At 45.8% G+C, this 26,567-nt stretch overlaps 3 protein-coding genes and 2 pseudogenes across 5 annotated transcripts in view; 3 read left to right on the top strand and 2 right to left on the bottom strand.

Moving 5' to 3' along the window:
* LOC120928422 (zinc finger protein 850-like) overlaps positions 1-16,969 on the bottom strand; it is a 99,076-nt gene extending 82,107 nt beyond the window's left edge. Inside the window, exon 1 of the mRNA XM_040339519.1 lies at positions 16,092-16,969. The gene's annotated coding sequence lies outside the window, so the exon portion shown is untranslated. The remainder of the gene's footprint in view (positions 1-16,091) is intronic.
* Positions 1-26,567, top strand: part of LOC120926518 — a 574,555-nt pseudogene that overhangs the window by 203,357 nt on the left and 344,631 nt on the right.
* Positions 1-26,567, bottom strand: part of LOC120928403 (zinc finger protein 300-like) — a 1,021,177-nt gene that overhangs the window by 680,202 nt on the left and 314,408 nt on the right. The window lies entirely within an intron of this gene.
* LOC120926655 overlaps positions 1-26,567 on the top strand; it is a 391,741-nt pseudogene that overhangs the window by 203,358 nt on the left and 161,816 nt on the right.
* On the top strand, positions 21,375-24,686 carry LOC120928407. 2 transcript variants are annotated; one of them, XM_040339509.1, is made up of 6 exons: positions 21,375-21,887; positions 21,978-22,052; positions 23,406-23,489; positions 23,776-23,859; positions 23,952-24,134; positions 24,211-24,686. In XM_040339509.1, exons 1-6 carry the CDS (start codon positions 21,491-21,493, stop codon positions 24,351-24,353), a joined length of 966 nt encoding a protein of 321 aa, XP_040195443.1. In that variant the 5' UTR covers positions 21,375-21,490; the 3' UTR covers positions 24,354-24,686. The 2 variants fall into 2 exon arrangements, with proteins under 2 accessions (XP_040195443.1, XP_040195444.1); XM_040339510.1 differs by lacking the exon at positions 23,776-23,859.

Below are 26,567 nucleotides of genomic sequence, written 5' to 3'. Positions count from 1 at the left end.
AGCCTGAGTGATAAAGCTATGTGCACAGCCCTGACCCCTAGTGGGGAAAACATATAATATAAATATAAATACGTATCTATCAGGGCTGGAAAACAAAAGACATTCTTCCCCATCAAGATGAAATATATAATATATATCATACACATTATATATAAATAAATTATATATAGTATCCACCGTCAAAGGCACAATAAAAGTGTGATATTAGTGTATGATTAAAATAAATTAAGCATGCACACAGGTAAAAATCTGCATATATATATATATATACATATATGTAGAAATAAATATACGTGAGGTCAACCGCAGCCAGTCATATACAGTGTAATGCAAATGTATAAAAAAAAAAAAAAATATATATATATATATATATAAAATATAATATCATAAAAGGAATTAACGATCAGAAATAAAACAATTAATATCAAAGTCAACATTAAGGCCTTCAGGACAGAGTACATGAGTCTCGTGTATCCAATAGGATTCTCTTTTACTCAATTGGCGGATAAAATTACCGCCCCTCCAATGGCGGTTGACTTTTTCAATTCCCCAGAAACGTAGGCCCTTAGGGTTTTTATGATGAAACTGTTTAAAATGTCTAGATACGTTGTGTGTGGTTTTTCATTGTTTGATATTATTAACATGTTCAGCGATGCGGACGTGCAAGGGTCTGGATGTTCTACCGATATATTGTAGACCGCAATCGCATTCCAACATGTAAACTACCCCGACAGTGTCACAGGTGATAAGCTGTTTAATATCGTATTACCTGTTATTTGCAGAATGTTTACTTTTGAGTGCTTGCGGGGGACACACCGCCCACATGCATAAAACCCCCCCAAAAATGTAAACATCCTATTATCTGAGATGATAGGAGGATTAAGGACACTCAGTCCCAAAGATCTCTAAGTGATGGTGCTTTTTTGTATATAAATTGTGGCCTAGGTGGTAATACAGGTCCAAGTACCTTATCCTGTTTTAACGCTTGTCTCCGATCGTGTTGCTGATCCAGAGGTTAAGAATGACAATCACAACTTCAGAATTATTCTGGATTACAATGTCAGCATAAAAAATTCGAAAGAATTATTGCAAAAAATTGGTTAATTTTAAAACAGGATAAGGTACTTGGACCTGTATTACCACCTAGGCCACAATTTATATACAAAAAAGCGCCATCACTTAGAGATCGTTTGGCACCGAGTGTCCTCAATCCTCCTATCATCTCAGATAATAGGATGTTTGAATTTTTTTTTTTTTTTTTGTTTTTTCGGTTTTAAATACATTTATTGAAAAGCAGTGCAGTACAATTCAAGAGCCACCAGAACAGACTGGGGCTAAATGATATACATACAATTCAAAATCAAAATCATATAATCGGCTTAGAGCAGAAACATTACTCTACATAAAACAGGGTGTTCTTCTTCACTCTTTGAAAAGTTGTCACACGGAAAAGAATAAAGCTAAAAGAAACAATAGCACTCAATACTGACAGCATTCCCGGCACCCTCAATGGGGTCACACTGTGCCTAGGAATCAGTGAAAACATTAAGCTCATAGAAAGTGCTTAATAAAGGCGAGGATGCACCCCTAGCCCCGGAATGACTGAGGTTTCCTGGGCCGTGGGGCAACCTCGGAGTAGGGAAAACCCCAACTCATTACCCTGTCTCGGCGAGGACCGGAGACTCCAGAAGGAAAAAAATAAAAGAAGACCGTCATCTCCCGCGGTCGCATCACCGTATTAAAGAAAATAACAAAGCAAGAAATCTCTAATGTAATTAAAAAAGATGAGACTGACTGCTTATACTTCAAATTTATATATAAAAAAAAAAGTAGGAAAAAATAATAATAAAAACAAAGAGGGAAGAAAGAGACAGAAATAGAAAGAGAAAGAGAGAGAATATAGAATGATGTTGCCAACTACAGACTGTGTAAATTAGTCCACGGTTTCCGATACAAAAAAGTAAAGAAGAACCTGGAAAAAATTAAAGACAAATCTTCACGCCTCCCTTCGTCTTTATATAATGGAAATGCCTACATATCTAGCCCAGGGTTCCCATACTGCCTCAAAGGTTTGGGATGAATTATGTATCAAACTGACCATTTTCTCCTGGTGCATAATCCAGGAGATTTTCCTCTTGGCCATTTGGACTGAAGCTGATGGTTGTTTCCAGGTTCCGGCCAACGTAATTTTAGCACCTGTAAGCATGAAGGCTATTAATTTTTGAGTATTTTTAGAGGTCTGTGGAACTCTGGCCCCTAGTAAAGCTATTTGTGGAGATTTTTCAGCCGGCATACCGGTCACCTTCCTGATGAGAGAGAAGATTTTGTTCCAAAAACCTCTGATTTTAGGGCACTCCCACCATATATGCAACATGGAACCCTGGGCTTGACAGTTTCGAAAGCATAATGGGGATGTAGATGGGAACATTGCTGCCAATCTACAGGGGACCAAGTACCATCTCATGAAAACCTTAAGGTTAGCTTCTATCAATCTATCAATGTTGATGAGACCTTTAGAGGCTCTTGTCCCTACCTTTTGCCAGTCCTCCAAGCCCCAGGTCATCTGCAGATCTCTTTCCCACGCCTCCATGTAAGAGAATTTGGATGCAGGCTCTGAAAGTGAGTTATATATGATGGAAATGCCACCTCTTTGTTCCGTTGTTTGAATGCACCATCGCTCGTAATGAGTGAAATCAGGGGTGTGTGGCTTATTTTTCCATATTGAAGAGATGAATTGGGATATCCGGGAGTGCCGATCCCTTTCAGAGTCCGGCATCCCTAATGTCCCCATACAATGACCCAATGTGATTGGGCCTGATGAAGAAAGAAAGTGTCCAATCCTATAGAGTCCCTTATCCATCCACCAATGGAAAATTTTAGTGTCCATATTCGGGTTGAATTGGGGAATTTGAAAGAGGTTAGCTAACGGACGCATATTGGAAATTAAAGCAGGGGAATTCCGTAGGTCATCCCAAAGCTTAAAGGCCTGAGATAGTGTCGGAGACATTATAGCAGGTCTTAATTTTTGTGGGCACCAGAGTAGGTCATCTAATGGACGGTTAGGAATAGCCCGACCCTCCATCTCTATCCAATCAGGTTTTTCTCTTCCAGAATAGACCGACGATAATTGGGCCAACCTAGCTGCCTGATAGTACCGAAACAGATGAGGGAGACCCAGACCCCCCCTTTGGTAGTGGGACTAAATAGTACATTTTGGGATAGTCTGTATCCTTTACCTCCCCAAACAAATTTAATCACTGCTTAAGCCCTGTTTTGGGGGGTTTTTATGCATGTGGGCGGTGTGTCCCCTGCAAGCACTCAAAAGTAAACATTAAGAAAAGGAAATCATTTTTGGCTTCTGCAAATAACAGGGAATACGATATTAAACAGCTTATCACCTGTGACACTGTCGGGGTAGTTTACATGTTGGAATGCGATTGCGGTCTACAATATATCGGTAGAACATCCAGACCCTTGCACGTCCGCATCGCTGAACATGTTAATAATATCAAACAATGAAAAACCACACACAACGTATCTAGACATTTTAAACAGTTTCATCATAAAAACCCTAAGGGCCTACGTTTCTGGGGAATTGAAAAAGTCAACCGCCATTGGAGGGGCGGTAATTTTATCCGCCAATTGAGTAAAAGAGAATCCTATTAGATACACGAGACTCATGTACTCTGTCCTGAAGGCCTTAATGTTGACTTTGATATTAATTTTTTATTTCTGATCGTTAATTCCTTTTATGATATTATATTTTTATATATATATTTTTTTTTTTTTTTATACATTTGCATTACACTGTATATGACTGGCTGCGGTTGACCTCACGTATATTTATTTCTACATATATGTATATATATATGCAGATTTTTACCTGTACGCATGCTTAATTTATTTTATTCATACACTAATATCACACTTTTATTGTGCCTTTGCCGGTGGATACTATATATCATTTATTTATATATAATGTGTATGATATATATTATATATTTCATCTTGATGGGGAAGAATGTCTTTTGTTTTCCAGCCCTGATATATACGTATTTATATTTATATTATATGTTTTCCCCACTAGGGGTCAGGGCTGTGCACATAGCTTTATCACTCTTCTGGTCATGTGACACATCGTGTCACATGACATGATGGGCGTTGCTAATTCTTTCCCCACATACTGATTTATACTCCATGGCAACTATCCTTTATATATCGGGTGTACTCCGTCCTTCTCTATACTCCGCTGAAGAAGTCCTGCCCTAGGGACGTAGCGTTCGGTAGGGATACGACGTGACATCACCCGCAGCCGTCCACTATTACACTAGTTCCTCACTGTACATCCTGGCACTGGATTAGTGCCTATGATTGTGAGTTTTTAAAACTTTTATTTCATTAAAACTGTTTTTATATATGGAGAGCACTATGGTATGTCCTCTTTTTTTATGAATGAATCCACTTCCCTTTGGCGTTTTCCTGTACATATGAGCTCCTGGTCTTGGATTTATCGTTGTTGCAGTACTGCCTGGATATATCCCTATGGGAACGCGCAATTGACCCTGTCTAACAGAGGGTCCTGTTTGGGAGGTGAGAGGCCATTTCTGTTATTGGTGGAGGTGTTCCTTTCATCCACGTTCATCACCTGCATGTGATTGCATCTTGTCACCATTTGAACATCACTGGGATGACTATTTGATGGACTTTATTAGCGCTGCACTATCTTTTATACATCTCCAATGAGGCAGGATGCCCTCCAGGGGCCAGCTTAAGGGCAGCACACCGACTGCATCACAACGCAGAGCTACACCTCTGCAGGGTGCTGCTGTGTCTCAGCGTTATTCCAAAAGTTCTTTGGTGTGGGCCTTTTTTGAGACGAATGCATCAGATCGCACCGCTGCTATTTGCAACATATGTCTCAAGCGTATCTCGCATGGCCAAAACATCACCCTCTTGGGCACCACATGCTTGACCAGACATATGTCGTCCTGCCATGCAGTTAGTTGGCAAGCATACCTGAAAGACCCACACCAAAGAACAAAGCGGACCTCCCCTTGCTCCTCATCAGCTGGGATCTCCAACCCCACTATACCCTCAGTCCTCTCTGAAGTCTGCACTGATAGGACTGAAGAATTAGGTGTGTCACAGCATAGAACATGCGGGGAATCTACTATCGGTACACCGATGGCAGATTGTACCAGGCAAATGTCCCTGCCCCAGATGCTGCAGTGCCGAAAGAAGTTCTCTCCCAGCCATCTACATGTCCAGCGGTTGAATGCTAGCTTAGCTAAATTGCTAGCACTTCAACTGCTGACTTTTCAGTTGGTAGATTCTGCCCCCTTCCGTGAGTTTGTGGAACGTGCGGTACCTCAGTGGCAAGTTCCCAAACACCACTTTTTCTCACGTAAGGTGATTCCGGCTCTCTACTGCCATGTGGAAGGCAATTGCACAGTATGCAATTGAGCTACTGGCTTGTCCTGCATCCATTGTTCTTTTAGAACGCACATTCAGTGCTGCTGGAGGCTTTGTAACCGATCACAGGGTGCGCCTCTTCACCGACTCTGTCGATCGACTGACCTTCATAAAAATGAATCAGGCTTGGATCACCACCAGCTACCAAGCACCTGATGCTGATGTAACTGAATAATTTTTTTGAAATTTCAGATCCCTTGGAGACTGCCTATGCTGATGCTGAGTGACTGTCCTGTTATGCTGCTGACTGAATATCCTTTTCCTCCTCAATGTTCATGCTGATAGCTAGTAAGAACATTGTTGGTTCTGGGCACCGCCACCAGTGCCTAAGGCCCAATTTTTCTGCCCCTGTTTAACAGGGGTGTGTAATTACAATTTTTCATGCAATATTTTGCAGCAGGCTCATTCCTGTGCTCCAATTACAGTATCTGTGAGGGGTTGCAGTGTTGTGGCACCAGCACCAGTGTCTAAGGCCCAATTTTTCTGCCCCTGTTTAACAGGGGCATGTAATTACAATTCTTGATCTAATATTTCACAGCAGGGCATTCCAGCGCCCACCAAGAGTAACTGTGAGGGCTTACAGTGTTGTGGGAACACCAACACCTAGGGTCCAAATTTCTGCAGAGTATATACGGCAGGCCCCTACTTTCAAACATCCAACTTACAAACGACTCCTAACGGAAGGAGACAACAGGAAGTGAGAGGAAATCTACCCCTAGGAAGGGAAATTCTCTTCTGTAAAAGGTGTCTCCTGTCCACTGATGCTTTATCACCAATCCTTGTTTCAAATCATTTGTCATTGGGACAGAAAGTGAGGTGCAATCTTCTGAACAGATGCCCACAGACAGCAAAACAAATGTTACAGGGGTGATAACTAGAGTTGAGCGGACACCTGGATGTTCGGGTTTGGGTCTGAACCCGAAGTTAAAGCGGTTCTCCACCCTAAAGTGGAGTCCCGCTGATCGGAACCCTCCCCCCTCCGGTGTCACATTTGACACCTTTCAGGGCGGAGGGGGGTGCAGATACCTGTCTAAAGACAGGCATTTGCACCCACTTCCGGCCCGGCATTCGGGCAAAAGCCGGGCATTCCGTCACTTCCCGTCGCCCCCCCCGTTGTGTGCTGGGAACACTCGGCTCCCAGCACACAGCGGGAGCCAATCGGCGGGGGCGCGGCGCGACTCGCGCATGCGCCGTAGGGAACCGGGCAGTGAAGCCGCAGTGCTTCACTTCCTGGTTCCCTCAGCATGGATGGCGGGGGGAGCAGCAGAGAGACGAGCGATCGCTCCTCCTCTGCTGCGATCGGCGCTGGACTCCAGGTAAGTGTCCTAATATTAAAAGTCAGCAGCTGCAGTATTTGTACCTGCTGGCTTTTAATATTTTTTTTAACTGGCACATCCGCTTTAAAAAAAAAAATGTTTGGGTTCGGGAACTCGAACCCCATTGTTATCAATGAGACACGGACTTTTAGAAAAAAAAAATGTGCGGAGGTCCCCGCAAATTCAATAACCAGACCCTTTAGGTCTGGTATGGATATTAAGGGGAACCCCGCCGTCAATTTTAAAAAAAAAATGACGCGCGGTTCCCCCTAAATATCCATAACCAGATCCTTCAGGTCTGGTATGGATATTAAGGGGAACCCCGCCATCAATTTAAAACAAAAATGACGTGCGGTTCCCCCTAAATATCCATAACCAGACCCGTTATCAGAGCACGTTGACCTGGCCGGCCGCAGAAAAGAAGGGGGGACAGAGTGCGGGCCCCCCCCCTCCTGAACCGCACCAGGCCACATGCCCTCAACATGGCGAGGATGTCCCCATGTTGATGGGTACAAGGGTCTCATCCCCACAACCCTTGCCCGGTGGTTGTGGGGGTATGCGGGCGGGAGGCTTATCAGAATCTGGAAGACCCCTTTAACAAAGGGGACCCCCAGATCCTGACCCCCCCCTGTGTGAAATGGTAATGGGGTACACTGTAAAGTCTTGTAAAAAAAAACACACACACCGTAGAATAAAGTCCTTTATTAATAAAAAATAAATAAAAAAACTCCAGCGGTGATAATCCACTCGTTCCCGGCTTCCTGCTTCAACGTTGTCCTGATCCTGCAATGGCTGCAGGTGATCTCCAGCGATGAGAAGATCCTGCGACGGCCGGGTGATCTCCGCTCCATTGATGAGAAGATCCATCCGGAGCGCAGCATCCCCGACCTCCTCTCATCACTGGACACAGCCCAGCGAATGACGCGCTGAAGCTGTGACATTACTTATATAGAGGAGGCAGGGCCACCCGTCACGTGACCCCGCACCCTCTGACGTACCCTCAGCTACGTCACTGGGGAAGCCCAAGAAGAGGGAAGACGGGGCTTCCCCAGTGACGTAGCAGAGGGTACGTCAGAGGGTGTGGGGTCACGTGACGGGTGGCCCTGCCTCCTCTATATAAGTAATTTCACAGCTCCAGCGCGTCATTCGCTGGGCTGTGTCCAGCGATGAGAGGAGGTTCGGGATGCTGCTCTCCGGATGGATCGTCTCATCGCTGGATCGGAGATCACCCGGCCGTCGCAGGATCTTCTCATCGCTGGAGATCACCCGCAGCCGTCGCAGGATCAGGACAACGTTGCAGGAAGGAAGCAGGAAGCCGGGAACGAGTGGATTATCACCGCTGGAGTTTTTTTATTTTTTTTTTATTAATAAAGGACTTTATTCTACGGTGTGTGTGTGTGTGTTTTTTTTTTTACAAGACTTTACACTTCCTTCGTGAAATGTGAGGGGTACAGTGTACCCCATTACCATTTCACACAGGGGGGGTCAGGATCTGGGGGTCCCCTTTGTTAAAGGGGTCTTCCAGATTCTGATAAGCCTCCCACCCGCAGACCCCCACAACCACCGGGCAAGGGTTGTGGGGATGAGACCCTTGTCCCCATCAACATGGGGACATCCTTCCCATGTTGAGGGCATGTGGCCTGGTGCGGTTCAGGAGAGGGGGGCCGCACTCTGTCCCCCACTCTTTTCTGCGGCCGATCAGGTCAACGTGCTCGGATAACGGGTCTGGTTATGGATATTTAGGGGGAACCGCATGTCATTTTTTTTTTAAATTGATGGCGGGGTTCCCCTTAATATCCATACCAGACCTAAAGGGTCTGGTTATTGAATTAGCGGGGACCTCCGCGCATTTTTTTTTCCCGAACTCCGATCCCGGACCCGAACTTTTTCCAATTATTCGGGTTTGGGTCCGGGTTCAGGAAAAACCCAAAGTCCGTACCGAACCCGAACTTTACAGTTCGGGTTCGCTCAACCCTAGTGATAACCCTTCTCTATGTTTTCAGAAAAGCTTAAGAAAAGATTTTATGGCTGAAGCTACACTTTAAAGAAGTACCAGTTCAAAATTACAAACAGATTCTACTTAACAACAAACCTACAGTCCCTGGGCTAGATTCACGTACCTCAGCGCATCTTTAGGCGGGCGTGGCGCATCGCAGATACACTACGCCGTGGAAACTTAGAGAGGCAAGCAGCCTATTCAGCAAGCAAATGCGCGCTGCTATACGCCAGCGTAACTTAAATGAGACGCCGTAAGCCAACGTAATTCAAAGTGGGAAGGAGGTGGGCGTGATCCATTTAAATGAAGCGTGACCCCATGCAAATGAAGGCCTGAACGAACGGCGCATGCGCCATCACGTGATCACATGTCCCGCGTCCCACTGCGCATGCACGCAACTACGCCTATCGTTTCCCCTGAGATAACCCGGCCCACCGTTTACGCCCCAGGGTATAAATACGCCCAGACATGCGCCCGTCGAGCGCAAAAGTACACCAGCAGGTTTGGTGTGGCTACTTTTGTATTTAATTTAATTAAACATGTCTGAAGCAGCATTGCCTAAGTAAAGGAGGCAAAAAACTTTTCAAAAGAGAAGGCAATAATTATTGATGCCATGTCAAGGTACAACAAGTACCTCCACGGATCAGAGAGTGGCACGACCAGCAAGGTCCGTAAGGAGGCGATATTGGCACAGATTGCAGCGGAGGTCAGTGCCCTTGGCCATGCAGAACGGACCCCAGAAAAAATTGCCAAGAAGATTAACGACCTGCGGCGTCTCGTGAAGGAGAAGGTGGCCAAGATGAATAGGCACAGAAGGGGCACCGGAGGTGGACCAGCCCTAAACATCACCCTGACGCCTGATGAGCAGGTCATAGCCAGGTGCTTGGAGAGGGAGCAGGTGGAGGGCCTGGAGGGATTTGAGTCTGTTGATAAGCCCTTGAGGACAGGTGAGTGTGTTTTATCTCTTATCTGGTGTGTAGCATGTGTGGGGGGGGGGAGGTAACATGTGACAAGTGTGTGGGTCCTCCAACATGTGAATGTTTTGTGTCATCCACAGATGTGCAGGATGAAGCGGGGCCATCCTCGGCTGCTGCGCAACCAACCCCATCCCAAGAGGACAGTGTCCATACCTCTCCTTTAGAGGAAGTAGAGGAGGAGCACGGGGACCTTGAGGATGGAATTTACCTGGGGGACGAGACCACCATCCCAGGACCCTCCCATACCACCACCTCCATAGGGGATAGCCCCCCAAGGGCCTCCAACTTCAGGGGAAGCCCCCCAAGGCCCTCCTCAAATTTGGGAAGTCCCCCAAGGGCCTCCACCCTTTTGGGAAGTCCCCCAAGGGCCTCCACCCTTTTGGGAAGTCACCCAAGGGCAGCCAACCTTTTGGGAAGTCCCCCAAGGGCAGCGACCCTTTTGAGAAGCCCCTCCTCCTCCATAAGGGAAGTGCCCTCAAGGGCATCCCCATATAGTAGGCCCCAAGCCACACCTGCACCCAGGAAGGCTTCTAGGAAGACGAGGGGTGATCCAGAGACCCTAGAAGACTCTTTGTCAAGGGACCAGGCCAGGCAGACCCACCATGTTGGTTCGGTGGCGTCTGATATGCACCGGGTGGCAGCCAGCCTGGCCTCCTTGCAAAGTGCACAGGAGGTCAGTGCCAACAGCAGTGCACTAGTGACCTGTGTCAGTGAACTGGAGGCCACAAATACAGGCCTTGTGGCAGAGGTGAGGAGCCTGGCAGTGGCCATACAGGCCAATACAGCAGCCATTGAGGCGGTGGGGACTCAAACAAATGCGGTCCTCACACGCATAGCCGTGGCTTTGGAGGGAATCCAGGCGGCCAGGGAGAGACCGGGGGATGTTCCTCCTCCCAATGACCCACCCCCCCCACCCGCGGCTGCCCCCAGGCAACAGAGGGTCAGGAGCCTTGGCACTAGGCAAAGTCCATGTCAGGCCTGATGAGTGCCAGTTAGATTATTTTCTTTTTATACTCGATATGAGTATTATTGTTTTTTTATTATACTCATGATATGAGTATTATTATTTTATTATTATACTCGATATGAGTATTCTTATTTTGTTATTATTATACTCGATATGAGTTGTAATTTTTTATTTTGAAAAGAATATACAGCAACATAATTGGAGCCTTGACGTGGCGTTGCTGCTCCATAGTACCATGCGTGGTACTTCGGTCTAATCCAATTTAATGGGGTTGTGGGGGGGTGTGTGCTAGGGACCACAGTGGTGTGCATGCATGCATTCTCCTTGTGCCATGTTTAATGTGTGTGTTTAACGTGAAAAGAAGCCTACCACAAAGCATCTCCTGACTGCTCTTCCCTCAGGAGACGGGGGAGCCTCGCTTAGGGGGGGATTGTGTGGTTGGGGGGCAAAGTTGTGCAGCATGCAACATGCCTCGATGATCTGGCACACAAAGTTTGGGGAATACAACAGGGTACCCCCAGACTTATCCAGGCATCGGAAACGGGACTTCAGGAGGCCAAATGTGCGTTCCACCACTCCACGGGTACGTGTGTGTGCTTCATTGTATCTTTCCCCTCCTGGGGTTTCAGGATTCCGGAATGGAGTCATGAGATGGGGCCCAAGTGCATATGCAGAGTCACCTGGAAGGGAAAAGACAGGAGGATGTTAGTCATGCATGTGCCCCTCGTGATGTCTGCATCATGGGGGGGGGGGCAGTCATACCTGACACCCATGTCACTCACCAACCAGCCAACTGTCCCCATACACGTTCTGCTCAAATTCTATTGGGATGCTGCATTGACGGTATATGAAGCTGTCATGGCTGGATCCTGGGTGTTTGGCACGGACGTGCCATATGAGATATTGGGCATCAACTATCACCTGTACATTGATGGAATGCCAAAGCTTCCGATTGCGGTACATGTGCTCTGCGTCACGGGGGGGCTGTAGTGCCACATGTGTGCAATCAATGGTCCCAATGGTGCGTGGGAATCTGGCAATTTGGTAGAAATCTGCCCTTGCCTTCATCCTCTGATGCTCCTGGGTGGGTCTGAAGATGTGGTGGGACATGCGTCTGAGGATTGCGGGGACAACCTGGTGCACACATCTGCTCATGGTGGATTGTGACATCCCAGCCAACAATCCACTTGTACGCTGAAAAGATCCACTGGCCAGGAAATGCAGTGTTGCCATGACCTTGATCAGTGGCGGCACTGCTTGTGAGCGATGTGTCTTGCTGGTGAGGTCATCCTGCAGGGTTCTGACTATTTCCAGGATGGCATCAGTGTCAAATCTGAACAAGCGATACACCTCCGATTCCCCCATGGCAAAGAGGTCCATGCGCTTTCGGTATACCCTCTCCTGTGCCCTCCTCCTCCTATGTGCCCGTAGACGCAATAGTGCTATGACCACGGCTGCCCCTGGCATGTTGGCACACAGATGTGTTGTCCTGCAAGTGTGGTTGCTCAGGTCGTCTGTCACGCTGCTGCTGTTGCTGCTCTCCAGCTGACCTGTGCAAGTCTGGTGCAAAGTTACCCCTGCTTTTATGAGGGGTAACTTTAGGCCGGGCGTACAGCTTATGCGCACCGCGCGTATCCTGCGCCGGACAAACGTACGCATGTGAATCGGCATATCTCCCTCATTTGCAAATTGAATAGGAAATCAATGGGAACGAAAGATGCACCCAGCCTAAATATGCGCCTAAGTTCTGCCGGCGGAAAACAGCTATGTCGGATGGATGAAGCCTATTTCCGCGCGTATCTGCTTCTGTGGGTACGGCGCATAGATACGACGGCGCACATTTACGCCGGCACATCTTGAGATACACCGTTGTATCTCTTTGTGAATCTGGCCCCCTGTCTTGTTTGCACCGCCTGTATACTGCTTTTCAAAGTATATAGGGCCAAAGGGGCTTGTAATGACCTGGGGGGTGGGGGGCGGGGAACCTCATGCTATTTTTCTCAGTGATTTTCATCCATATTGCAGGGACCAAACATTACATTAAAGCCGCAAGCAGTCTTAACCACTTCAGGACAGAAGGTGTTTTTCACATTCAGCGTTTACAAGACTAAAACATTTTTTTTTGCTCGAAAATTACTTAAAACCCCCAAAAATTATATATATATATATATATATATTTCCTAACACCCTAGAGAATAAAATAGTGGTCATTGCAATACTTTTTGTCACACCGTATTTGCGCAGCGGTCTTACAAGCGCACTTTTTTTGGAAAAAATTCACTTTTTTTAATTAAAAAATAAGACAACAATAAATTTGGCCCAATTTTTTTATATATTGTGAAAGATAATGTTACGGCGAGTAAAATGATACCCAACATGTCACGCTTAAAAATTGCGCCCGCTCGTGGCATGGCGTCAAACTTTTACCCATAAAAATCTCGATAGGCGACGTTTAAAAAAATCTACAGGTTGCATTTTTTGAGCTACAGAGAAGGTCTATGGCTAGAATTATTGCTCTCGCTCTACCGATCGCGGCGATACCTCACTTGTGTGGTTTGAACACCGTTTACATATGCGGGCGCTACTCGCGTATGCGTTCACTTCTGCGCGTGAGCTTGTCGGGACGGGGCGCTTTAAAATATTTTTTTTTTGTTTTCTTATTATTATTGATTTTAGAATTTTTTACACTTAAATACAAAAAAAATTGTGATCATTTTTATTCCTATTACAAGGAATGTAAACATCCCGTGTAATGGAAAAAAGCATGACAGGTCCTCTTATATATGAGATCTGGGGGTCAAAAAGACGTCACATATCATATTTGGACTTAAATGCAATAAAAAAAAATTGTCATTTTAAAAAATGACAACAAAAAAATTGTCTCTTTAAGACGCTGGGCGGGACTGACGTTTTGACGTCACTTCCGCCCAGCAGAGCTATGAGGACGGGTGGGGGCCATCTTGCTCTCACTCGAGTCCTCACACACTGGGCAGCAGCATCCGATCTCCTCCGCCGCTACCGACGGCTCCGGTAAGCGGCGGAGGGCGCGGAAGTGTGGCAGGAGGGGGCCCTCTCCCACCACCGATAACGGCGATCTCGCGGTGAATCCGCCGCGGAGACCGCCGTTATCGTTTACACGGCCGCCCACTAAAAATATAGATACCTCGGTTGTGGCAGCGGCTGCCGTTAGCGAGATATCCATCTTTAAAAACAGGACGTATATATATACAGTGGGCGGGCGTTAAGACTTTATCCTGAGAGTAATCTCATTTTGTGCAGGGACAGTTCTAAACACGTGCCGCCACTACTATAGACACCCAGCAGGCACCATATTTAAAGGAATTTTTCTTTTTTTACTTTAAGCATCATTAAAATCGCTGCTCCAGAAAAAAACGACTTTTTTTCCATTGATACATGTTCCCTGGGGCCCAAACCCGTTTCCCGACAATAACTTGCATATTGGGCTTTAAAATGAACACTTTTGAATTCGAAAGTTCGAGTCCCATAGACTTCAATGGGGTTCTAAATGTTCGCGCGAACGTTCGGTCCGTTCGAAGGTTCTGGTGCGAACCTAACGGGGGGGGGGGGGGTGTTCGGCTCATCCCTAATTGAAATCTGTATATTTTAAAATGATACTAAAGTCTTGTGTTTTTTTGTAGATTTTCACAGAGCAGTCCAGATCCTCCTCTTCTCTGGTCCCTCTTCACTGCTCCGGGCTCCTCCCCCCTCCTGTTGAGTGTCTCCACACCAAGCAGCTTGCTATGGGGGCACCCCAGGACGAGCCGCAGCTCCGTGTGTCCATTCAGACATGGAGCCGTGACCTGGCCCCGCCCCCCCTCTCGCTGCCGATTGGCTAACTGACTTTGATTGACAGCATCAGGAGCCAATGGCACCGCTACTGTGTCTCAGCAAATCAGGAGAGAGAGTCTCAGACAGCCAAGAGACTCGTGGACATCGCTGAATAAAGATGGGGCTCAGGTAAGTATTGGGGGGGCTGAGGGGGGGAGGGGCACACAGAAGGATTTGTATCTTTATGCATAGAATGCACCTTCTGCCTTTATAACGCCTTTCATTGTATCTTCCGATATTTTACACTTACCTGGCGGCACTTTTATTGGCTGTTCCTGGAAAGTGACATCTTTGTGTTCAGAGGGGAAATCTTCCCTCCACTGCTGTCTGCACATCACCAAGAGACCCCCCTCCCCCGTCCTCCCACCACTGGACACACCCCCCCGACCAACACACCAATCAGGAAGAGTCCTCCACCTTCTTCTACATTTCACAGGGAAGTCTGACTCCCCGAGATAAGGAAAAGCTTCTCCTAGGACAGCGCCCTCTCCAGATAACACCCTCCATGGGGGAGGGGCACCTTCATACACACCGGGGGGGGGACACAGACAAGACTCACCCCCACTCTATAATATACAATGTATACAGGACATGCTGGGACTTGTAGTCCTCCGCTCTATAATATACAATGTATACAGGACATGCTGGGACTTGTAGTCCTCCGGTGTATAATATACAATGTATACAGGACATGCTGGGACTTGTAGTCCTCCGGTGTATAATATACAATGTATACAGGACATGCTGGGACTTGTAGTCCTCCTGTGTATAATATACAATGTATACAGGACATGCTGGGACTTGTACATGTCTGGACTTGAAGTCCTCCTGTGTATAATATACAATGTATACAGGACATGCTGGGACTTGTAGTCCTCCTGTGTATAATATACAATGTATACAGGACATGCTGGGACTTGTAGTCCTCCTGTGTATAATATACAATGTATACCGGACATGCTGGGACTTGTAGTCCTCCTGTGTATAATATACAATGTATACAGGACATGCTGGGACTTGTAGTCCTCCTGTGTATAATATACAATGTATACAGGACATGCTGGGACTTGTAGTCCCCCTGTGTAGAATAAACATTGTTTATAAGAAATGCTGGGACTTGTAGTCATCATGTGTATAATGTACAATGTATACAGGACATGCTGGGACTTGTAGTCCTCCACATGCATACACACACACTCATAATACTAAGACAAGAAGATATACAGAATGTTCCCTCCTAATGATGTTACAAAGATGATAAGACGGCTCCTAAATCCAACCTTTGTCTTCTCTTTATGTTCCATGTAATTGGGACATCGAAGTGATGACACCCATGTGGGCGGTACCCGGGTCTTCTCATGGCCATTATTAGCAGCTGGGTCCCCACCTAACATACAGGCTCCAGGGCCCCCTGAGGTTCTCAGCCCAGTACTGCCCCCTACATGAATGGAGGTCTATCCTTCCCATCCTCTGGACTGTGTATGGTTAACCCCGTCTCTCCCAGGAGTACTCACACATTACATCCAAGCACCGGCTTCCAGGACTCTGCAGTCCGGGTTCCACCAACCCTCACGTCTCTCCTTTCCCTCCAGGCAACGGCTGTAATGATCGGCACGTCTCTCCTAAGTACTCACACCGAGGTCAGATCTTACAGAAAACCTTCTTTACGTGTTTTATAAGATCTTATTCTGTGAATAGTAACCCCAGAGAGACATCGGTGTCCGTAGTCTCCTTCCGTTCTCTGTCTCACAAATCATTATATAGACTGCTGGAGAGGAAAGTCAGTTTTACTACCTTATAAGGAAATATTCGAGGATCTCAGAAGAAGCAGGAACTGGTGAAGACGTGAACAGGAACTTGCGGTTTAACAGACAGCTACTGATATAAGCCGAGGAGATCAACGGATCTCTATTACAACTGTCTCAGGCGTTCATACATAACAATCCATATATTGGCACAGAGAGTAACGGCCCAACTCATGGCTGAGATCGTAAATAGTTACTTCATGCTGGAGAACCTTGTATGTCTAGTGAACAATTAGTCTGATTCTTCTTTTGCTCTCCAAATGTCCTCTAGATTCACTATTCACCTTTCCCTGTAGGTGAAAAACCAAGGAAACACCAACTCCTGGCCCAGTCTGAGGCAAGAGAAACATGAACTCTTGGCCCAGTCTGAACCAAGGTAATCACCAGTTCTTGGCCCAGATTGAACCAATGGAAACACCAGCTCCTGGTCCAGTCTGAACCAGAAGAAACACCAGAAGGGGTCCGGTCTTCTCCTCTGCTGTCTTCTCTGTTACCTCTTCTGCCGGGCCACCCAGTCTTCTCCTCCACTGTCTTCTCTGTTCCCTCTTCTGCCGGGCTCCACCGCGGGAGCCGGGTCTTCTCCGCTGTCTTGTTCCTTCTTCTCTTCCAGCGATGTTGACACGACGAGCTCTCCTGCTGTAATGCCGTCTGAGCGTTGCGAAACAACTTATATAGGCATAGGGCGTGATCACAGGGTGATGCCACCCGGCAACCCCACCCTTTGTTACATCACATTCCCATCATGCCCCGGGAATGTGATGTAACAAAGGGTGGGGCGCCGGGTGGCATCACCCTGTGACCACGCCCTATGCCTATATAAGTCATTGCGCAACGCTCAGATGGCATTACAGCGGGAGAGCTCGTCGTGTCAACATCGCTGGAAGAGAAGAAGGAACAAGACAGCGGAGAAGCCCTGGCCCCCGCGGTGGAGCCTGGCAGAAGAGGGAACAGAGAAGACAGCGGAGGAGAAGACTGGGCAGTCCAGCAGAAGAGGGAACAGAGAAGACCGGGCCCCACGGTGGAGCCCGGCAGAAAAGGGAACAGAGAAGACAGAGGAGGAGAGGACTGGATGGGTGGAGCCTGGCAGAAGACAGCAGAGAAGCCTGGGCGGCCCGGCAGAAGAGAGAAGCGAGAAGACCGGCTCCCCCCTACCCGCAGAAAATGGCAAAGACCGGGCCTACCCCCCTTTTAAAAGAGCTTAAAGAAGAAAGGGGGCCCCCTGGAAGAAGACCCCCCAGCTGACTAATAAATTACTTTAAATATCTGTGTAGTGTGTTTTTTTTAACTTTACATTTTTCCCCAGGTGAATGGGTAGGGGTACGATGTACCCCATACTCATTCACATAGGGTGGGGGGCCGGTATCTGGGGGCCACCTTATTAAAGGAGGCTCCCAGATTCCCGAAAAGCCCCTGCCCGCATACACCGACAACCAACGGCCAGGGTTGTCGGGAAGAGGCCCTTGTCCCCATCGACATGGGGACAAGAGTGCTTTGGGGTGGGGGGTGCAGTGCCCGCCCGCCCCAAAGCACACACTCCCCCATGTTGAGGGCAAGCGGTCTAGTACGGCTCAGGAGGGGGGCGCTCGCTCGTCCCCACCCCCATTCCTGTCCGGCCAGACGGCGTGCTCGGATAAGGGTTTGGTATGGATATTGGGGGTACCCCCACGCCATATTTTCGGCGTAGGTTTTCCCCCTTACAGTCCATACCAAACCTAAGGGCCTGATGTGCTCCTGGAGGGAAACCCACGCTGGTTATTTGTTTGAAATTTGGCGCGGAGTTCCCCTTCATGGTCAGCGTAAGCTGAAAACGATTCGGAAATTCACGTGCGCCGCTTCAAGCCGCGCAAAGGCAGCTACGCCGCTTGATATTTACCAAGATTTTGCTGGCGTAGTGGAGCGGCATGCGTGAATGTCCCAAATTGCCGCTCACGCATGCGCAGTACACAAATAAACCTCCCGCAGGTTTACATGTATTTGCCGGCGTACACGCTCGTTTTCAGAAAAATCACTTTCACTTTCAATTCGGCCCGTAATTGTTAAACAAACACATGTCACTACACTTCCCCACATCACCCCACATCCCCCCCTAATAAACTCACTTGCATACACCTTCATTTTACATTTTTAAATGCCGTGCGCAAGGTCCATAGAGGCGCACCATGCGCCCCCTCCTGGGCACACTGAGCATTATAGTAAATAAAGATATGTGCTGCTTTGCCAGCGCATTTCTTTAGTAAATGTCAAAACGGCTGCTACTCCAGCCTTTGCTCCATGAATCATGGAGCAAAGGCTTGATAAATCAGCCCCAATTTGTGGAGAAAAAGAGGCACAGCACACTAACATCAAAACCTCATCCCAACTGTGAAGTGTGGTGGTGGGGGCATCATGGTTTGGGGACTGCTTTGCTGCATCAGGGCCTGGATGGATTGCTATCATCGAAGGAAAAATGAATTCCCAAGTTTATCAAGACATTTTGCAGGAGAACTTAAAGGGGATGAAAAGGAATTTTTTTTCCCTAAATAACTTCCTTTACCTTAGTGCAGTCCTCCTTCACTTACCTTATCCTTCCATTTTGCTTTTAAATGTCCTTATTTCTTCTGAGAAATGCTCACTTCCTGTTCTTCTGTCTGTAACTACACACCATAATGTGAGGCTTTCTCCCTGGTGTGGAGAAAGCCTCTTGAGGGGGGAGGGGGCGAGCAGGAGTGTCAGGACGCCCACTAACACACAGCTCCTTTCTCGATCTGCAGAGTCCCTAGAGAGCCCCCTTACATCAGGGTTCCAACAGAGCCCCCCTTACATCAGGGTCCCCACAGAGCCCCCCCTTACATCAGGGTCCCCAGAGAGTCCCTTCCTCCCTGTAACTGGAGAGTACTGACTACAGATGCCAGTCTCTCAGGCTGGGGAGCGACCCTAGAGGGGCTCACAGCACAAGAAAAATGGTCAAAGACAGAACGGATCCTGCCCATCATCATCCTGTAATTGCAGGCAGTACGTCTGGCCCTGCGGTCCTGGACAATGGAGCTTCAGGACTACCATACCAGGGTTCAGTCTGACAATGCCACTGCAGTGGCCTATATAAACCACCAAGGCGGTACCAGGAGTCGTTCAGCTCTGAAAGAGGTGAATCACATACTAGCCTTGGCAGAGGGACATGTGCCAATTATATCGGCAGTCCATATCCTGGGAAAGGAGAACTGGAAGGCAGATGGTCCCTACACCCAGGGCAATGGCGACCCTAGGGGGGGGACAGAGGGGGCCCTGACCCCCCAACATTATGCTGTGCCCCACCATGTGCACCCCTCAAAAAAAGTCTCTCCTGAGAGGGAGAGCATCCCCAGTCAGCTCCTGCGGGGAAATCCTCCCCCCTCCCTCTGCTCGCTGACACTGCGTAATGCGAGCGCTCACAAACAACCACAGCTGCCCGATCTGCTCCTTCCCCTGCATCCTCATTGGCACGGAGAAGAGCGAGTTGCAGGAAGGACTCCACAAGCTCTGTGGGGGGGGAAAGCCTTCATCTCAATTACTGAAAAAACAGACTGATTTCTCCCATCCTTAGGACAGGAAAACCAGCCTGTAAATTCCGAGAGTGGTGACTGCAAGCTGAGCCGAGTGTCAGTCTATGACACTCTTTCACAGCCCAGCGAGTCCAGCCACCCCCCACCCCCACTCTCCTCACATACGAGCAGGGAGGAATACAGCTCCTCCTCCTCCTCCTTTCAGTCCTGCCTACACTATCCCGGTGTGCTGTATCTGAAGAGAGGGGATGTGTGGGCGGGAAATATGAAAATCAGCAGCATGTGTGTGAATGATGCCTGAGGTTCTAGCCTGGACCGTGGGTAAGTGTGTGCACTGCAGACTGCAGTACACTGTAATCACTGAACTGCATTATCTCCATCCATTCTCTCCCCCATCTGTCTCCCTCCCCCTCTCCTGTTCTTTCAAGACATTCACAATTTACTTTCACTTTCAGTTAGGCAGGTAATATACGGTGCAAATTTCTTTCCTACATCCACAGATTGCAGGAAAGAAACTTGCATGATTCCCCCATCAACACAGACAGTGGTGACAGGGGAATATCCCTCCTGCCCAGCAATTGTATTCTCCCGACAAACAGTGATTATCACCAGTGACTATACAGCAACCACTAGTGATAATTATAAGAGAATCCGCTCATTAATGGTTCAAATCTCAGCCAGTTCCTGCTGAACCAGCTGAGATTTAAACTGTCTATGGCTAGTCTTAGCTCTTAGGCAGTCCATACATTGATCACTTTTTTCATTTAACTATTAGGTTGAATGAAAAAAAAAAAGAAATTATCCAATTCCCCCATCTACACATTATAGGGGGATGGGGGAAATCCTCCCAGTGTGGACCAGTGCTGGAACAACCAGAGTTGTTGTCCTGTCCCGGCTATTCACAGCGCTGGTCTCTGTCCCCATGGCAGTGGCGGCAGCACATTGGAAGCCAGAGCTGGTTACATTATGGGGCTGATGTACAAGAGGGCCGGCACAATTTGTTGTTAGAGATGGGCTGGGCATGTTCAGAATTCCACATTCCAGAGCCTGCCAGGAAGCCCACACTGCACAGCGCTAATCACAGGCAGTGAGACATTTCCTGGTCTGAAGCTGCACAGATCAGGACTGTCTCAGTGGCTGTGATTAGCACTGTGGAGTGTCGGCTTCCTGGCGGGATTGGGCATGTGGGATTTCAAACACACCCAAGCCCATCTCTATTGGTTGTAGACAGTTATGGCCCATACACACGATCCGAATATCGTACGGTAACGATCGTGCGATGATGGATCGTACGATATTCGGATCGTGTGTACACTACTTTCGACACCCGATTCCGACCGTTGAACCGATCAAAATCGACGGAGCAAGCTCCATAATTTTTATCGCACGATAGCAGAACGCACGATAATCGTTTAATTTGTACAGCGATCGTACGTTCAAAATCGTAAACTACCGATTGCGCATGACAGGAAGCAGCTAATAACCCCGGAAGGACAATAACAAAACCAATCCGGAAGCAGCACATGTACGCAATCAATGCTCCGAAAGAACGTCCTGCGAACGATACTTCATTAAGCAGACTCTCGGCGCATGTGTCGTAAGCTCCGCCCCTTTGTGCCTCTATATCACACAACAGTCTGCGACATAGGGCGAGGCAGCAGCATGGAGAAGGGAGAGCAGAGCACGGCTGGGCCTAAGAAAAATCGGGGCCCAAAAAAGGCAAAGAAGCCATTGAAGGCCACACCGATGAGCAGGCAGGAGATGCTGGAGCTTGTGAGCTTTCTTGAAAAATTTGACTATGATGGTAAGCTTAAAACTTACCAGAAGCCTAATGCACGGAAGGATCGGATCCTGGAGAAAGTCATACAAGTTATCGAGAAAAAACATGGGATTCTGCGCTCCAAAGACCAATTAAGGAAAAGATGGTCCGATTTGAAAAATAGGGAACAAGCCCAACTGAAAAAAATCCATGTGCTCATAGAAAAAAGTAAGTTGCAATGTGATGTTAAGAATGTCTCCTCGTTTTAAACATTTGTTTTTTAGTTTTTGTGTAAAATGTTTTTTTTTTGTTTTCTAGGGAAAAATAAGCAAAAAAACGGCCAAAGAATAAATTCTACAGTAGAAAACAATCCCTTGCTTCAGCGTGCGACAGGTATGTTCAAACCACAAGATTGATTTTGACCTCATGTGCACATACACCCCCTTCCTACCCTAACTAAATTTTACCTTCCGGCACTGCATAGCTATAACTAGCATTTGCAAGCCCATGCAATGTGGATCCTAATAAAAATAGGCGTACTTTGTGTTTGCACCCAAACTAATACGTTTTCAATTGGTGTTATTTGATCATATGTGTTTTTTTTTACCAAAAAAAAAAAAAAAAAACATGTTTGCAAAATAAAAAATAAAACTTTATTTTTTCTCTTCTTAATAGCCCATTGCTTTAAAACCCCCAAACATTCTGTTAGTAAAGTTTAGGCCAATACCCATTTTTCATTTTTTTGCACCCTTATTAAAAAATTCACAATAAAACAAACTCGCCATAAAACATATAGTGACTACTTTGTTCAACAGTTCTATTGTGTGCAAAACATGGGTCAATCCTTTGTTTTTTTTTTTGGGTGTTTTGCTACGAATGGCGCCGATCAGGTTTGTTTATAGGGAACACATTGCACATTCTTCTGACCAATATCAGGACAGTCAACGGTGCTGGACATATGCAGTGATTAATGTGTACACCTGTGTTTGCCTGGGAAGGGGTAACCAATATGGGCCGTGGAAGGGGTCAAATTTGTAGCCTAGTGAGTGTTCTAACTTTAGGGTGAGTGTGGGTGACTGGGGGAGGTGACGGAGGTGTGTCCCTATGTACACGGGACATGGCATCGAACTCCTCTCCCTGGCAGGACATGGAGCTCTGTGTTTACACCCCAAGCTCCACGTTAATGCGAGTGCCAGGCGTCCGATGGCCACACGTCTTTGCGTCTAATAAGTCATGTGCGTGAACACAATAACCATGTTTTGTCAGGGAGAGAAGATAGAGGCTAATTTCCTTGTACATGGGGTCATAAATTTTGCCCCCCACACCATTAAAGCTATAATTACTCATTTGGCTATACACATTTAACCCCTTTACCACCAGCACATAGTGGTTAACCACTTACCTGTCAGTCCCATTTATATAGTAATTCCTGCTTAATTCTATCATTGTTCACTGTTGAAATGTGAATGATCCCAAACATATTTAGAATATTTCATATTTTGATGGTGTAATGTTGTTGTTTTCCCAAAAAGGACACATATACCCGCCATTCCTATTAACACCAATTAATTACCCCTAAAAGTTGCATCATCTCCCGTAATCAGTAGGCGCTGTAATTTTTCTAATTGTTCTCCCACACATTGGTCTGTGATGGATTGCGGTAATATATATATATATATCTGTCTCATTGTTAAATCCCTTTTTTTTTTGGTTTATGCCGTGACGAGCCTGTTTGCTTTTTCCTAGGCTCATCATCTAATCCTGGAATGACAAACATCCAAACAGAGGAAATAATTCAAATTTCCCCTACCCAAGATTCCAGTCCTGAAGGTTTGTAAAGCCAAATATAGCCAAAAGACAGACATCACTGTGTTACTTTACAGACAGAAGAACAGGATATATATCTCTATTTGTATGTATGTATCTATCAAGTTATCTATGTATCTATCTATCGTTATACCCGAAAGGTTAAAAATGTTATACACACAGTAAATTTTGTGTGTGTGTGTGTTTTTGGAAAAATATATAGAGATGAGAGTAGAGAGATAGATATAGATATATAGATATTTTACAAAGCAGTGTTTTTAATTGTGACTGGTATTTTTTATTTCCCTAGGCTCACCATGTAACTCCGCATTGACGAACATACACACAGAGGACATAATTACAATTTCCCCTACCCAAGATTCCAGTCCTGAAGGTTTGTAATCCAAATATAGCAATGCTGTGCACCAATATCTAAAACCAGAGGTTTTATAGAAAATTCCTAATGATGTTGTATGGAATTTACAGAAAATCAAAGATACCATCTACTTGAAGAGATGCAGACGGACCATTCTGGGATGGAGGTTTGGGATCATCCCCTGAGTGAAAGACATCAAAACCTGGATCTCATTGAGATCACCCCTTTAGTGGAGGATGTAGCAAATGCCAGAGCCATAACAGATGGATCTCAGAATATTGTATCCAGCACAGGTAAGTTGCTTATTATTTTTGTGGCTTTTAGTGCATCTGTTCTAAATGTATTCTTAGTAAATGTTATCCTTCACAGGTAATCCGCTGCAAAGTAGTACCATTACGCATTCAAAGATGGATGTTTTGCGCTGTTGTGGCGAACTCGAGAAGATCAAACGATCAGCTGCAGCACTTCAGCACAATTTGAAAGGCTTTATAGAATTGATGAACAAAATCTAAATGCTGGACCTGTTAAGTTGTTTGCACAGTTTTTTTAGATTCTTTTACATTTGTTTGTACAGTTTTTTTGAAAAAAAATGTCCAAAATTGGATGAGCATTTCAGGCTGCATTACCTTATGTAATCCGATGTTTCCCGACAACCAAATTGCTTAAATATTACATTCAACCTAGTTGTCAGAATGTCATTTTAGACCGATGTTTTTTTTTTGGTAGCGGTACCTGCCTTTGTTTCCCACACGGCTTCCGGATGTGTGATCTGTGTCCCTGGTCGTTACCACTGGCGCATGCAGTGCGTCTGCAGCTTCAGAATGAAGCTGGTCTGCTACTAGTCTTTAAACTATGGAAGAGCCCTGGGGCCATCATAAAAAAAACAAATACTAAATTCTGAGTTTCAAAGTCAGAATTCTGAGATTAAAAAGACAGAATTCTGTGTTTCAAAGTCAGAATTCTGAGATTAAATGTCAGAATTCTGAGATTAAATGTCAGAATTCTGTGTTTCAAAGTCAGAATTCTGAGATTAAATGTCAGAATTCTGAGATTAAATGTCAGAATTCTGTGTTTCAAAGTCAGAATTCTGAGATTAAATGTCAGAATTCTGTGTTTCAAAGTCAGAATTCTGAAATTAAATGTCAGAATTCTGTGTTTTAAAGTCAGAATTCTGAGATTAAATGTCAGAATTCTGAGATTAAATGTCAGAATTCTGTGTTTCAAAGTCAGAATTCTGAGATTAAATGTCAGAATTCTGAGATTAAATGTCAGAATTCTGAGATTAAAAAGACAGAATTCTGTGTTTCAAAGTCAGAATTCTGAGATTAAATGTCAGAATTCTGTGTTTCAAAGTCAGAATTCTGAGATTAAATGTCAGAATTCTGAGATTAAAAAGACAGAATTCTGAGTTTCAAAGTCAGAATTCTGAGATTCTAAATATAGTAGTCTCTATTAGGAGGATTTTAGGAGCAATTAGCAATAATGTAGTAACACCCATAGACCATCATTCTGCAGACATACAAGTCTGGTGCTCTAGATATAGATCTGTAAATCTATCTTAGTTACAGCATACAGTATGGGGAAGCAGGCAATGCTGGGCTCTCTGGTTCCTCTACAGTCCCACAGTTTACTGTCATTTGCTCTAACATAAAGAGGGATGCTGAAAACGAGTGTATTGTGTGTGTGAGTGGGGGGGGGGGGGGTGACACAGCTTCCATAGATAACAGAACACAATGCACCCCAACTTTTAGGAAACATTGCACTGTTGCCCCAACAAGAGGGAATTGTGAGCACAATGTGTGTCTTTGTTCAGAACGGCTTGATTATAGCAATTACATGTCTGGACTAATTCTTACAGAGAATGAACCTCATATTACACATAAAAATCAATACAGGTATATAGCTTGAGAAATAGCTCAATGCATAGGGTGACAGACTTGTGATTGATATTTTGTGGGTTCGAATCCAGGAGACAGCACAATTTGTTTTTTAGTTATATGTATATATACATATTATTTTATACATTGCTCTTAGATTAAAATAGAGATGTCCCAATACCAATATTAGTAAATCAATATATTGAAAATGTATATGTCTTCAAAAAATTAAGCTCTGAGCTGGATTCGAACCCAAAACTTAGAAACACCGAAGTCTATTACTCTAACCATTGAGCTATAACCCAAATCATACAACTCTACTGTTTTTTTAGGTTTAATATGGGGTTCATTCTCTGTAAGAATTAGTCCAGACATGTGATTGCTATGATCAAGCCGTTCTGACCATAGACACACATTGTCCTTCTGCCTTCTAGCCATTCACAATTCCCTCATGTTGGGGCAACAGTGCAATGTTTCCTTAAAGTTGGGGTGCATTGTGTTCTGTTATCTATGGAAGCTGTGTCACCCCCCCCCCCCACTCACACACAGACAATACACTCGTTTTCAGCATCCCTCTTTATGTTAGAGCAGATGACAGCAAATGGAGGAACCAGAGAGCCCAGCACTGCCTGCTTCCCCATACTGTATGCTGTAACTTAAATAGATTTACAGATCTATATACAGAGCAAAAGACTTGTATGTCTGCAGAATGATGGTCTATGGGTGTTACTACATTATTCTTAATTGCTCCTAAAATCCTCCTAATAGAGACTACTATATTTAGAAACTCAGAATTCTGATATTAAATCTCAGAATTCTGACTTTGAAACTCTGAATTCTGAGATTAAA

This window comes from Rana temporaria, chromosome 2 (genome assembly GCF_905171775.1).
Source record: "Rana temporaria chromosome 2, aRanTem1.1, whole genome shotgun sequence".
NCBI lineage: Eukaryota > Metazoa > Chordata > Amphibia > Anura > Ranidae > Rana > Rana temporaria.
This window is presented reverse-complemented; position numbering and strand designations above follow the sequence as displayed.